Source organism: Podarcis tiliguerta (assembly GCF_965153285.1).
Source record: "Podarcis tiliguerta genome assembly, chromosome: 16".
NCBI classification, from domain to species: domain Eukaryota; kingdom Metazoa; phylum Chordata; class Lepidosauria; order Squamata; family Lacertidae; genus Podarcis; species Podarcis tiliguerta.
Window position 1 is genome coordinate 33,299,925 of NC_139549.1, and position 12,996 is coordinate 33,312,920.

The 12,996-nt window shown below is 46.9% G+C and overlaps 1 protein-coding gene across 7 annotated transcripts in view; it reads right to left on the bottom strand.

Moving 5' to 3' along the window:
- FBRSL1 (fibrosin like 1) overlaps positions 1–12,681 on the bottom strand; it is a 767,640-nt gene extending 754,959 nt beyond the window's left edge. For 3 of the 7 annotated variants that reach the window (XM_083418137.1, XM_083418142.1, XM_083418135.1), the window contains exon 1: positions 11,388–12,681. In XM_083418137.1, coding sequence (XP_083274263.1) covers positions 11,388–11,681 — 294 coding nt within the window. In that variant the 5' untranslated portion in view covers positions 11,682–12,681. The remainder of the gene's footprint in view (positions 1–11,387) is intronic. The other 4 variants (XM_083418143.1, XM_083418126.1, XM_083418136.1 and 1 more) reach the window with 3 other exon arrangements.
- Positions 12,682–12,996: the final 315 nt, after the last annotated feature.

Consider the following 12,996-nt stretch of genomic DNA (forward strand, 5'->3'; position numbering starts at 1 on the left):
ATTCCCAATACGGGCAGCCGACCTTGATCCTTACTCATTACTAACTCCCTGCATAATTAGATTTGCACTAAGCCCATTTTCCACCACTGGGACTTACAGTGGTCCAGCAGCTAGTCCTGACAGAGTCACCTCAGGAAGTTGTCTTCAACAAAGTCATGGGGTCCACCTACCTTGACTGACAAGAGACTCTCTAGGGTTTCAGGCAATGCAGTCTTTTCCCCAGCCCTAGCTGGAGAAGGCAAGGATTGAATCTCGCACTGTCAAGCATGTGAACCAGATGTTCTACCACTAAGCTGAAGCCTTGCATTAGCAAGGGGTTGCCCACATTCGGTGCACCAAATGCCTCCTTAAACCAAGGTTACAGTCACCAAAACAGAATATGTAGTTGCCATTTTGGGGCAAGACTGCTCTAAGGTCTGAGTTTTCAAATGGATGGATTGGCTGTGACTGATTCTCAGTTAAACATCTGGCTAGATCAGATGACAACCTTGAGCTAGGTTAAGAGCTTTGAGAACTTAAAGTAGAAAAGTCACTTGATCCAGGGACAGTCCACATTTATATTGGCCTATTTCGACCTCTTTTTCTTAATGGTGACATGGACCATCCATAATGCATGAATATTCTTCACAACTGTGAATAGGGCAGTGAGGCAGGGTAAATGAAGGCAAGCTACAATTGGTTGTTCACTGCTCCTGCTGCACAGGAAAAGCATTTTGGTTCCTGACATTCATTCTGATTGCACAGATAAAATACAACCGATAGAATTCTACAGGATGGGTTGTTCGTGTGCGAAAACAGCCCAGATCCAGTGATTTCGAGGCATGCACCTCCAGATGGTAGAGATGTCAGGAACCTTCCTGGCGTCCGGGCATCTTCACTTGGTCACAAGTAGTGGATAGCCAGCTGCAAAATGCACCTGGTGCCTGGCTAATTTAAAACACTGTGCCACCTTTAGAAGCTGCTTGCTGCAAAGGTCTGCGGTCAGGCTCTGCTCCAACTTCTTATGCCCACCGGGGCTGACAGGAGACGGCAAACAGCAGCAATCATGAGGGACAGAGTTAACTCAATGGCTGCAGCGCTGGAGTGGTGAGTGTATTGTGGGTGGCAATACTAGATCAGCTGGCTTAGCAGATAGGAGCAGAGCCACAGAAGAATGCATGAAACGTGCACAGAAATATTTCGGTGAAAACTGAAACCCAGTGACACAAAGCTTCCCAGGTTGCCATGTTACCACTGGCCCCAAGGACTAGAACATGTGTTTTGCATGCAGAAGATACCAGGGGCAATTCCTGGCATCAGCAGAGAGCGCTGGGAAGGGCACAGATGCCAGGACTGGCCAACCAACTGCCCTCCAGATGATGCTGGATTACAGCAGCCACTGCCAGTCAAATTTAGTCAATACTGAGCTAAATGGACTTGGTATGAAGCAGCTTCAACAGATCACGGGTTCTGCAAACATTCCAAGAGAACAAAGAAAGCACATGCTGCTTTGGAGGTCACCTTGAGTGAAGGATACATGTTTTTAAAAACCTACAGGCCTATGCTGCCCTACCCAATGGATTTGCCATTAAACCTGGGTGAAATTCTGCTCTTCAAGAGCAAGTTTCTATTATTTTTTCCTCTTCCCAACAAGCTTCTCTTCTTTGGGAAGTGAAGCACAAGATAATCGAACTCTAAGTTGAAGAAATAAACAAAAGGGCCTTAGAACTGGGCTCATGCAGGTTCACTGCATGTTTCCCTGTCCTGATCTTTCCCGGCTGCCATAAAGAAACAGGACAGGCTCTAGATTAAGTACAGTGATACCTCAGGTTACATATGCTTCTGGTTACATATGTTTCAGGTTACAGACTCCGCTAACCCAGGAATAGTACCTCGGGTTAAGAACTTTGCTTCAGGATGAGAACAGAAATCGTGCTCCAGTGGTGCGGTGGCAGCGGGAGGGCCCATTAGCTAAAGTGGTGCTTCAGGTTAAGAACAGTTTCAGGTTAAGAACGGACCTCCGGAATGAATTAGGTACTTAACCCGAGGTACCACTGCAGTGTGATACTTAGCACTAGCGCTGAATCGCATCCCAAGCACCCTCAGGCCCCATCTGCACTCTGCATTCACAGCAATATTGTACCACTTTAAGCAAATGTGGCCTTCTCCACAAAATTATGGGAACTGTAGTTTGCGGAAGGAACTCAGAGCTGTCAGAAGACACCAGTTCCCTTCACAAACAGCTAAGACTCCCAGATGTCCCTGGGCAGAGAGAGGGGCTGTCTATCAAAGCACTCTGAATACCGTAGAACTCAGAAAGTTTTCTGGGAGGAATAGGGGTCTTCCAACAACTCTGAGCACCCTTAACAAACTACAGCTCCCATAAATCTCTGGGGGAAGCCACAATGCGGATAACGCTGCTAGTCATAGCAACCAGGTTGTGTACCATGAGATGACTGCTAGCAGGCCACAAGCCATGAATAAATGCCATATTGAAACCAGCATCCCCATGCGGCGAGGAGGACACCCACTGCATCTCTGAGCGAGTTAATGTTCATTCCGTGCATCTTCCAGTCATGGAGTATGCCTGCCCAGTGACTCACAGAGGTTAGGAAAATAAAATAGGCATCCCGTTTGTAGTTTAGGCACTTTACTGAGGCTCAACAAACACCTGTTTAGCCAGCAGCAACATGTGCTACTGAAGGAGCAGCAAATTCACCTTGAAAATGTTCATTACGATTGTAAGACTTCCCTCCAAATCGAATTCAGTAGCCGTGAGTGGCATCAGAGCTGAGGTAGCTAATCTCTTCTGGACTGAGGGCTGCATTGACTCAAGTTCAACTCCTGGGGGTGACCGTTCAGTGTCACACACACACAAACACAAATATTAGGGTGTCTTGTGGCCCAAACTAAATTTCTTGCAAGGAGATATGGCTCATGGGTTAGCCAACCCTGGATTAAAGCGTTGAATGAAGACTGAAAAGCTCCGTGATCATATAACCTTCATGATGCTTGCTCCTTCTCTCTGCTAAATTTTGCGGGGGGTTTGAGAAGATAAAACTGGGAATGGGAAGCACCACTATTCTAGACCTATCTCCAATGGACAATGCTTCTTCCAAGGCTATTTTTCTTTCCTATTCTATTTCCCAAGTCTGTATCTTGGAACCTTAGCTACAAGCTGGGAGAGAAAAGTACAGTATTTCTGACTCTTGGGGCTCTCCTCCACTCTGACACACAGCTTCCCCAAATCAGGGGCGGTGGGTCTCGTTTTGCCACCCGAGACTAAATGAGAAACGACCGCCCTGCCCTGCTACCAATGTCTCCCTTACCTGGGCTGCATGGCGAAGCAGCGCTGGCAACATCTCCCAGGACTCCTGTGATCTCTCACTGGAAACCACTGCTGCTTGAGACAGCTGGCCAGCCCTGCCTCAAATCTGGGCACCACAGTTCAAGAAGGACACTGACAAACTGGAACGTGTCCAGAGGGCAACAAAAATGGTCAAAGGCCTGGAAACGATGCCTTATGAGGAACGGCTAAGGGAGCTGGGCATGTTTAGCCTGGAGAAGAGGAGGTTAAGGGGTGATATGATAGCCATGTTCAAATATATAAAAGGATATCACATAGAAGAGGGAGAAAGGTTGTTTTCTGCTGCTCCAGAGAAGCGGACACGGAGCAATGGATCCAAACTACAAGAAAGAAGATTCCACCTAAACATTAGGAAGAACTTCCTGACAGTAAGAGCTGTTTGACAGTGGAATTTGCTGCCAAGGAGTGTGGTGGAGTCTCCTTCTTTGGAGGTCTTTAAGCAGAGGCTTGACAACCATATGTCAGGAGTGCTCTGATGGTGTTTCCTGCTTGGCAGGGGGTTGGACTCGATGGCCCTTGTGGTCTCTTCCAACTCTATGATTCTATGATCATAGGCCACAGCATTGCAGGCACCCTGGTAACCTGTTCCATTTTTATTTTTAATTTATGTGGTGGTCATTTCTGCCAAACACCCTGGCTGTATGAAGACACCACTGCGCGGATCCCACAGACAACCTCATCACCCAAAGCAGAGGAGGCGGGAAACACTCGGTCAGAAGGAGAAAGCTGTTTGCACAAGGGCCTGTGGTCAAACCACAAGGCACGCACACACACAAACCCTCTCCCCGACTTAATTGTAACAAAAACAATCCGGAGCTTTGTTAAAATGTGCTGAGTTGACTGCAAGAGACCACCGTACAAAGCTATACCAGTTCCACAGCTCTCTTACTGCTTTCCCTTCCAACATCCAATTAATTATTCTGACAAGCTTCCTTTTTTTAGTGCTATTTTTACACTTTTGGAGGGGAGAGGCAGAACCGCCATGATTGCACCTAGTCTAAGTTATGAGAATGGCTGTGAGGCCGGTTGCAATAATTCAGAAAGAGGTCCGCCTTGTTGGCGTGGCGGAAAACTTTGTATTCCTGCTAAGCTTAGGCCATGTAGCCTGATGGGTTCTGCTGTAAAGCTAAAGGTAAAGGTACCCCTGCCCGTACGGGCCAGTCTTGACAGACTCTAGGGTTGTGCGCCCATCTCACTCAAAGAGGCCAAGGGCCAGCGCTGTCCGAAGACACTTCCGGGTCACGTGGCCAGCATGACATCGCTGCTCTGGCGAGCCAGCGCAGCACACAGAACACCGTTTACCTTCCCACTCGTAAGTGGTCCCTATTTATCTACTTGCACCCGAGAGTGCATTCGAACTGCTAGGTTGGCAGACGCTGGGACCGAACAGCGGGAGCGCACCCCGCCGCGGGGATTCGAACCGCTGACCTTTCGATCGGCAAGCCCTAGGTGCTGAGGCTTTAACCCACAGCGCCACCCGCTTATCACCAAAAGCAGTACCAAAAATGTACTGCCTGAATCGTTTTTTTGTAGCTCTTAAATTTTACATACCAACACTCACTCGGTAATCTCTGATACAGATGTTGAAGATGTTGCCCCCAAGGCAAACTGGCATACGATCTAGTTAAGGTGCACACAACCCTATTGCTAGTCATTCAAATGCAGCAATTCAAAATGGCTACTTAAGTTTACACATACCCCAGGAGGCTACTTCTTCATTTAAAAGCAAGTCCCTGGAGCAAATCCTCAGTGTTCACTCCTCCCACTGCCGTTAACTGTTCTTTTCTGCAAGTTTCCCCTCTATAATTTAATTCCTTTCCCACAGACTCTGCAAGCAAGCTCTCTCTCTCTCGGTTTTTGACAAGTTTCTTAGTCCCAGTGCCTAGAATCTTCCCTGCAAAGTGGAAATCCCAGAGGACAGCTTTTTCCCAAGGCACCAAACACTATAAAACTGCATTTTGTCCAACCAGCTCTGACATGATCACTGTTATTTGGGAGGATAATTACTTTCATGGTGTGAGGAACATATATTTAGAATGAACAAGTTCAGGTCTTGCCATTCCCATCTTGTAGAAGAGATGATCACTGATGAATGTCAGGTAGGCACACACAGGTGTGCAGAAGCCAGTTAAAGTTAGCTGCATGAAACTCCATTCACTCAAAACTCCTTCTTTGCAGGTGTGTATGTGATATGCATGTCCATGTCTCTAGAATGACCCCCTCTCCCCAATTACTTGTATGCTGAGCAGTTGTCTAAGCATTCACACATGCACGGCCAAACTGCCAGGACCTTACACAAATTAAAGGCTGCAGTCTTTGAGTGGGATGAACTGTGTCGCAATGTAGTGAACCAAGACTTAAGATTACACTTTGATTCTGGTTCCTAATTGTCTAGTCACCTCTGTTGGTTGAAAGCACTGGGAGGGAAGGATAAATACTGTAAACTCCCAAGGAAGCCTACACCCAAGGAAGCCTGAGAAAATTAGCTGTGTGAAAGGGAATGCACACAACACTGTACTTTCAAGAACATTAAAGGTTACTGTGGTAACTTTGCAGAGACAAGGGAAATTCCCAATACTGTACGAGATAAAATAGAACGTACCTTCCATCCTTACAACACCACAAATACCCATCTCAACACACACATACAGAGCAATTTAGAACTTACAGAGGGGAAACCCAAGCCATATAGCTCCTCTGTTTTCCTAATCACTGGTTCTTAGAAGCAAACTTTTAAAAAGTGGTGCACAGAAACAAGATTAGAACACAGCACGAAAGACTGCCATGTGCACAGCCTTTCAAGCTCAGCTGCCAAAGAAAATTATGACACGAACTCATGAACATGGGGAAGACCCACTTAAAAAGGAGCGCTGGAGACTTCAGCTTTTCTGCTCTGTCTACAAGTATTCATTATCAAGAGTTTAGGAAGTTGCCTTATTATACCAAAGGAGGGTCTTTATCCACTTAGGCTAGTGTTGTCTACTCTGGCCAGCAGCAGCTCTCCATGGGTCCCAGGCAGGGAGTGAGAGGCCTTTTCAATCACCAGCAGATTGGAAACACTTTAGCTGGAGATGCCCAGGATTGGAATGGGGACCTCCCCACACACAAACACATTGGTCCATTTCTCAACTTTCTTTGGAGTCTAAACTTTTGTGTACGTACGTATTTGCTTTTGACCTGCACACCAAAATAAATCATGCATCCTATATAAAATGGACCGCAGGCCCATAATGCGAATGCAATAAATTTACTAGTCTCTAAGGTGGAACAAGGCTTGCTTCTTGCTGAGAAACGTGGCTAACTTTTTTTGCTAAGAGGGATAGCAGGAAAACATCTCTACATTGTCAATATGAGCCCCACCAAGTCTCTCTTTTTTTAAGAAACAAAATTGTGGACTATGACGTAAATTGGGCATATGTTAGCTTAAGAGATTTTGGTCTTGGTAATCCCCTTTACTAATGTTAACATCAGAAGCCTGGCTGACAATTCCCACACTCAGAAGCACCAATCACTCCTTGGTAAGGAAAAACCCACTGGTGTGTCCCTGGTGATTTTTGCTTTGCTTTGTTACTGGAATTTAAAAAAGACGAAGAAAACCTACGCACATCTTACACAAACACAGATTGCCACTTTGGCTTCTGAAAGCACCTTGAGTACGGCAGACACTCTTCCCCCGCTCAACACATGAAAGGAAACAAGCGAATTCTGCTTATCCTATTTATTCTGATGAGCCAATTAAAAACCCAAGATGCTGCAAGTGAATGTGCTCTCTTGAATGTTGATAGAGGTGAGCTGCAAGCACACAGTGCTCACAAAGCCACTGTCGTGTGGATTAAGAGGGTCACTTCCGCACCACGCTACTTGCCCACACAAATTTCCCAGTTTCTGCACAACCCATGAACCACTCTGCCACGGTGCAGGGAAATGTGTCCACGCTTATCATACCTAGCAAATATTGCTTATTTATTATTCTTAATGATATCCATCAGTCACGTTTTTGCATTCAAGCGTGCCTAAGACTGCTTGCACAGTAAAAACGAAACCAAGGCATTAAAATCAGATTTTTTAAAAAAGCAGCAAACAACAACTAAAAAACTAAAAGGGACAAGAGCCCATGCAACCCAAAGGTTGAGCACAATTAAGGGCTGCCGACATATCGAGATCCCCTCCCAATTAAAAACCAATGAGCCAGGGAAAATGGGAATGTTCCTGGCCTGATCCCTAACCAGAGATGGAGATTGCAAATGGGGAGCCACCACTGAAGAAGCCCACTCTCGTGTTAACAACAACAACAACAACTTTATTATTTGTATCCTGCCCAACTGACTGGGTTGACACCCTCCACAGCTCCTTTTGTAGAGAACACACAAAGGAGGTGCCTGGGTTGGTTCATACATTGTGAGGCAGACTTTAAGGCAAAGAGGTTATACTGCTTGCATTTTTATCCCACTATTCTGCCAAAGTTGTCAGGGAACCACACAAGGCCATGCCCCATTTTATCTTCACAACCTTGCAAGGTAGGGTAGGCTGAGAAAAAGTCACTGGGTCCAAGGTCCCCCTGTGGCTCCAGGGAACAGAATGAGGTCTAGGTCTGGGCTGTGCTTGGAAGGGCACCTATCTGGCAACACTGACATATATCAACTTGAATTCCATGGCAGGAAGTGAGTGAGTTAAATACATAAACAAATGGCCATGGGGAGATTGGAACCTACATCCACCCAGCCCCAGTTGGAACCCATAACCACACCAGAGGTGTGTGTCTGCATGCAAGTGAAGCAGACTAGGTGTGCTAGCACACAATAACATTAGCTGAATCACTAACACAACTTCGACCTTTGAACTCAGGGGGACATCTTTATGCAAACTGCTCTGTAAGAGTCGATGCTTTCATCTTTAAAATGGGAATAATAACTATCCTAACGTTGAAACACTAAACAGAAGCAGCATCTACATAGAGCAGGGGTAGGCAACCTAAGGCCCGTGGGCCGGATGCGGCCCAATCGCCTTCTCAATCTGGCCTGTGGACGGACCAGGAATCAGCGTGTTTTTACATGAATAGAATGTGTCCTTTTATTTAAAATGCATCTCTGGGTTATTTGTGGGGCATAGGAATTTGTTCATTTTTCCCCCAAACTATAGTCTAGCCCACCACATGGTCTGAGGGACAGCGGACCGGCCCACGCTGAAGAAGGTTGCTGACCCCTGACATAGAGAAACTGCCACCAAGGGATTATGTCATTGGGCAAAATGATTCTGTGTTGGCAGGAACTTTTTTTTTCTTACTTGCCAATTGCAAGAGCATCACTCTCTAGTCAAAAGTCACAAGATGAATAGTTAGCATACTTTGTGCGGTGCTACAGAACCTCCCCATACATTACTTTGGTCCCAGAACAAGTCTGAAAGTGTGGCAGCCTTGCTTTAAACTGAACAGATCTGGTCCAGATGAGACACCAATTAGTAGCCCTCAATACAGTCCACCAGGGAAGGAATGTCTAAAATGAAATAAGACTTCAACCAAAATGAAGATGTTCACTCTTGCTCCAGGTTAAAGGAAGGCTGATGAAGGAGCAGAGAGAACAGGCGTGGACTGAAAGGATTCAAAGATTAAACACCCAAGAGACAAGGGTGGCTTGTGCAGACACCAAAATTTGTCCTCCCCAATCCAGAGCCCCTCCATCACACTAGCTAAAAAAGGAATAATGAAGTTGCTTGTCTTTACAATGGGGTGTTTTATCTAGGTTACTACCTTATGACAGTCTTGCTAGAATGGCCTAAATGGTACTAGTTCATCTACACGCATTAGCCATTTTGAAAGAAAAACCAACTCTCAGTTTTCAACCACCACCAGAGCTTCCACGACCAGTCACCTGAAAGAGCTACCTTGCATCTACAGATGACCATATGGAGAAGCAGTTTTGGAAGCCTGTTTTATGGCTTTTCTCCTTGTACTTCACAGAGAATCATTGGAGGGAATCTTTTCCCCAGCTGGTTTTGTGTCCCCCACCCCCACAAGCAAGGCCACCAGTATTCCAGCTATTCATGATTGACAGATGGAAACTATTTTCCATGGCTTCCTTCTGCATTTGTATGTTTCTCCTCTGGAGCAAGCAGAGGCATATTGACCATCACTGCAACATAGTGGGGGGGGGGGGAGAGAAGGTTTTAGTGAAGCAACCATCAAGACATACTTCATCCCCCAAAGAGGTAACAGATTTGTCTATTCGTCAACGACAATTCTGAAGGCTCATTGGCTCAGCTGGCTTTGAACTTCAGAGCCTGACAAGTTTCATGTCAATGCCCAGGAAAAAGTGAGAGACATTAGCAGAAAACAGGTATAGCAAATGGAAGCAAATGTGACAAAGGTAGGTATGAGGTCTGGGGCCACCACTAAGAAGGAAAGGCAACTGAATCGCTCTCCAAAAAAAGTCTTGGCTCCAGGTCTTGACCACATGATGCACAATGAAACTTGCTTCTTCAAAGAATAATCTTTTGCCAAATAATCTCATGCATGAACTTCACAATACTGTATAGCCTTTTCCTGCATTCATTAAATCTCCAATAATTTCAGATTTCAAACAAACAAAAAAGCCAAGGATTTAAAAACAAAAAAAAATTGAAACACTTAAATGAGTCTGAAGCCATAGCAGTTAGGATATGCATTTTCTTTGAGACACCTCACAAGTAAAACTTGCTACAATAAATGAAACTCGTGTTCCAGAGAACAAGAGACAGTAGCCAGAAGACTCTGATGGAAGGTGCAACCCATGGACTCCTACACATATTCACAGTGCATCGCTGAAAAAGTTTGGAGCCAACATGTTATATTCACTGATGAACAGTAAACCTGCCGACATCCAAACCAACTCTTCACTCCAGTGAATCAGTCAGGTACCCAACGTGAGTAAACATACCAGCCAACTTTTAATTTTTTAGAAAAGCATATTAAGAGTGGACAAAATGACTAACTTTAACAGGGTAACAACACACTTACCAGAAAGTCTCTTATCACCTCAGACTTTCCCATCACATCAAGAGGACACACAAAAAAACACCAAGAAACACCCAAAATCCCCAAGCTTGTCACAGTCTCGTTGAACACATTAAAATTTTCTCTGCTCTCTAACTTCACTCAGACAAAACAAGCAGTACTGGCACAGCAAACGTTTTTCACAATAAGTCAGACATGCAATTATGTACTTTTTTTGCCAACTGATTAACACCAAGAAAATATAGTACACCAGCGATTAGAAATCTATTTGATATCTGCAAGTCTTTAAAACATTTTTTTGAAATCAGAAACCAATCTATATTGTCTCGTAGACCATCTCCCCTTCCACCACTGTTCCCCATCCACACAAAATCAAAAACATTAACCATTCGGTTCTTACATTCTCCAGAGACACATCTGGGGGAAATGACAACAGCAAACCAAAAAGATGGGAGATTTCGATTTCCAAAAAAGAAAATTACTTGGGCAGCAGTGAACACACATTTAAAGCAATTGGAAACACGCCTGGTGACACCCTGCCTCCAACATGCAAAAGGGAGAAGACCACCCAAACAAACCGAGAACTTTTTGTACTTCTCACCAGCCAATTAGAATTCCAAACAAACATTGAAAACCAGCTCTGAGCAAACTCAAGTTGGTTTATCAGCTCAAATGGAAAGTAAAGCACAAGACCACATGCCTCGGCCTACACATCAACTCAGGAGAAGCGGCCCCAACAAGTACACCCAGGATACAGCCAGAGGCTCTGCACCTTAGGACCACATCTGCACACCCCAAACAAGGCACAGGCTTCCACACCCAACAAGGCCTCTTGCCTTTTATTCCTCCGGGCTTGAATACTCATCGCTCATGTGCCAGAAGTTAATTGATATTGACAAGGAAGCAAAAAGGGGAGGGGGTGGATGGCTGGATCCAGCCAAACCCAACAGATACACCCCAAGCTCTTCCCTCACTCTCTCCCCCACCCCACCCCACCCCCAAATCCCTATAACATAAGCCCATGAAAAGAGAGCAACCCGTTTTGATCCTTACCTCCAAGGCTTCCATAGTGCTGAAGCTGGCGATCGCAAATCCATCAATTAAATCCTCTTCCTGAGAGCTGGATTCTCGCCTCCTCCGCCTCGGAGGTCTGGCGTTCCGGGCTGCAGAAGCCTGGCTCTTAGGATTCGGGCAATTTTGGCTGGTATTCTCCTTGCCCGGGCTGTGCTCTCTCTCGGATGCCGAGGAAGGGCTCTGATTCGGGCGGTCCCTGCCATTTGGATCCCTTCGCCTCACGCGGTCCCTTTGGGACCGAGATTTCCTGCTCTGTCTGATTTTCCCATCCATTTCGAAGAAGCAAAAACAAACACACAAAAAACCACCTCAAAAATTTATTTCAGATCGAAGTGTGGTGGGTCTTTTCTCTCTAAAATACCACCCTAATATAATCCAGCCTGTCTCTCTCTCTCTCTCTCTTTTCTCTTCTCCTTCAGGCTTATAAAATCCAAAGGAAGGGGGCGGGAGGTGGGGCGGGGGGGGGGGAATAGAAGAGAGAAATGTAATCCAGCAGACCTCTGTGGAAAGGAAAGGGTGATCCGATGGAGGGCAGAGGAGGAAGAAGGGGGTGGGTGGGGGGAATTAAAAGAGATCCAGAAGAAAAGAAAAATGTAAATCCAGACGAAGTGACCTTGACAAATCTTTTCCCCCTCCCTTGCAAAAATAAAATTAAAAATTAAAGAGAGGTAAGCCACGCAGCCAAACAGTGCAATTGATCTCCAGTTCGGATCTGGTGGTGGGAGAGAGAAAGAGCCAAGCTTACCCCCACACTCACACACACCCCGTCCAAAAAATAAAAAAAAATATTTTTAAAAAAATCACCCCCCAAAAAACTGAAACACAAGAGACAAATCCAGGAGGTCGAATCCAGGCTTGGGAAAAGGAAAATAATAAATCCAGGGCACCAGCAGAGCCGATGTGAAGAAACAGAAGCAGCGGTGGTGGTGGTGGTAGTGGCGGCGGCGGCGGCGGCTGCTCCTCCGCGACGAACCCTCCCCCCTTCTCCTCCCCCCTCTTTTTTTTTTAACTCCCTCCCGCCCCGGGGCAAGCAGCGCCCCGCCCCGGGTTCGAATCCTGCCGAGAGACGAAAATGGCAACAAGAGGGTTCCGGATCCCGCGCTCGCGCGCGCGCCGCAACTTTGTTGCGAGGAAGGCGAAGAGAAATTCCCTGGCGCAGCCTCCGCCTCCTCCTCCTCCTCCTCTTCGGCGGCTGCTGCTGCTGATCCTCCTCCTGCCGCCGCCGCCCCCCTTCAGCTCGCCGCCCCCTCCTCCTCCTACAGCCGGGCCCGGCTGCTCCCCTCCTTCCCCAACTTTCCCACCCGCGGCCGGCGAGCCTCTCCGCCCTGCCCGCCTCCCTAAGCCGGCCACCCTCCTCCTCCTCCTCCCTCCGCCGCCGCCACCAGCAGCAGCAGCAGCCGCCCTGCCCGCCTGCCTGCCTGCCTTGTCACCCGGAGAAGCTGCGCCTGCCTCTCCGCCGCCGCCTCCTCCTCCTCCTTCCCTCGCGCGCCCGCTTCTCTTTCTCTCTCAGGCTGCTGCGCCGCGGCGCCGGCTGCTGCTGCTGCTGCTCTGCCTCAAGCTTCTCCTGCTCGCATTCCGCCCCATTCTC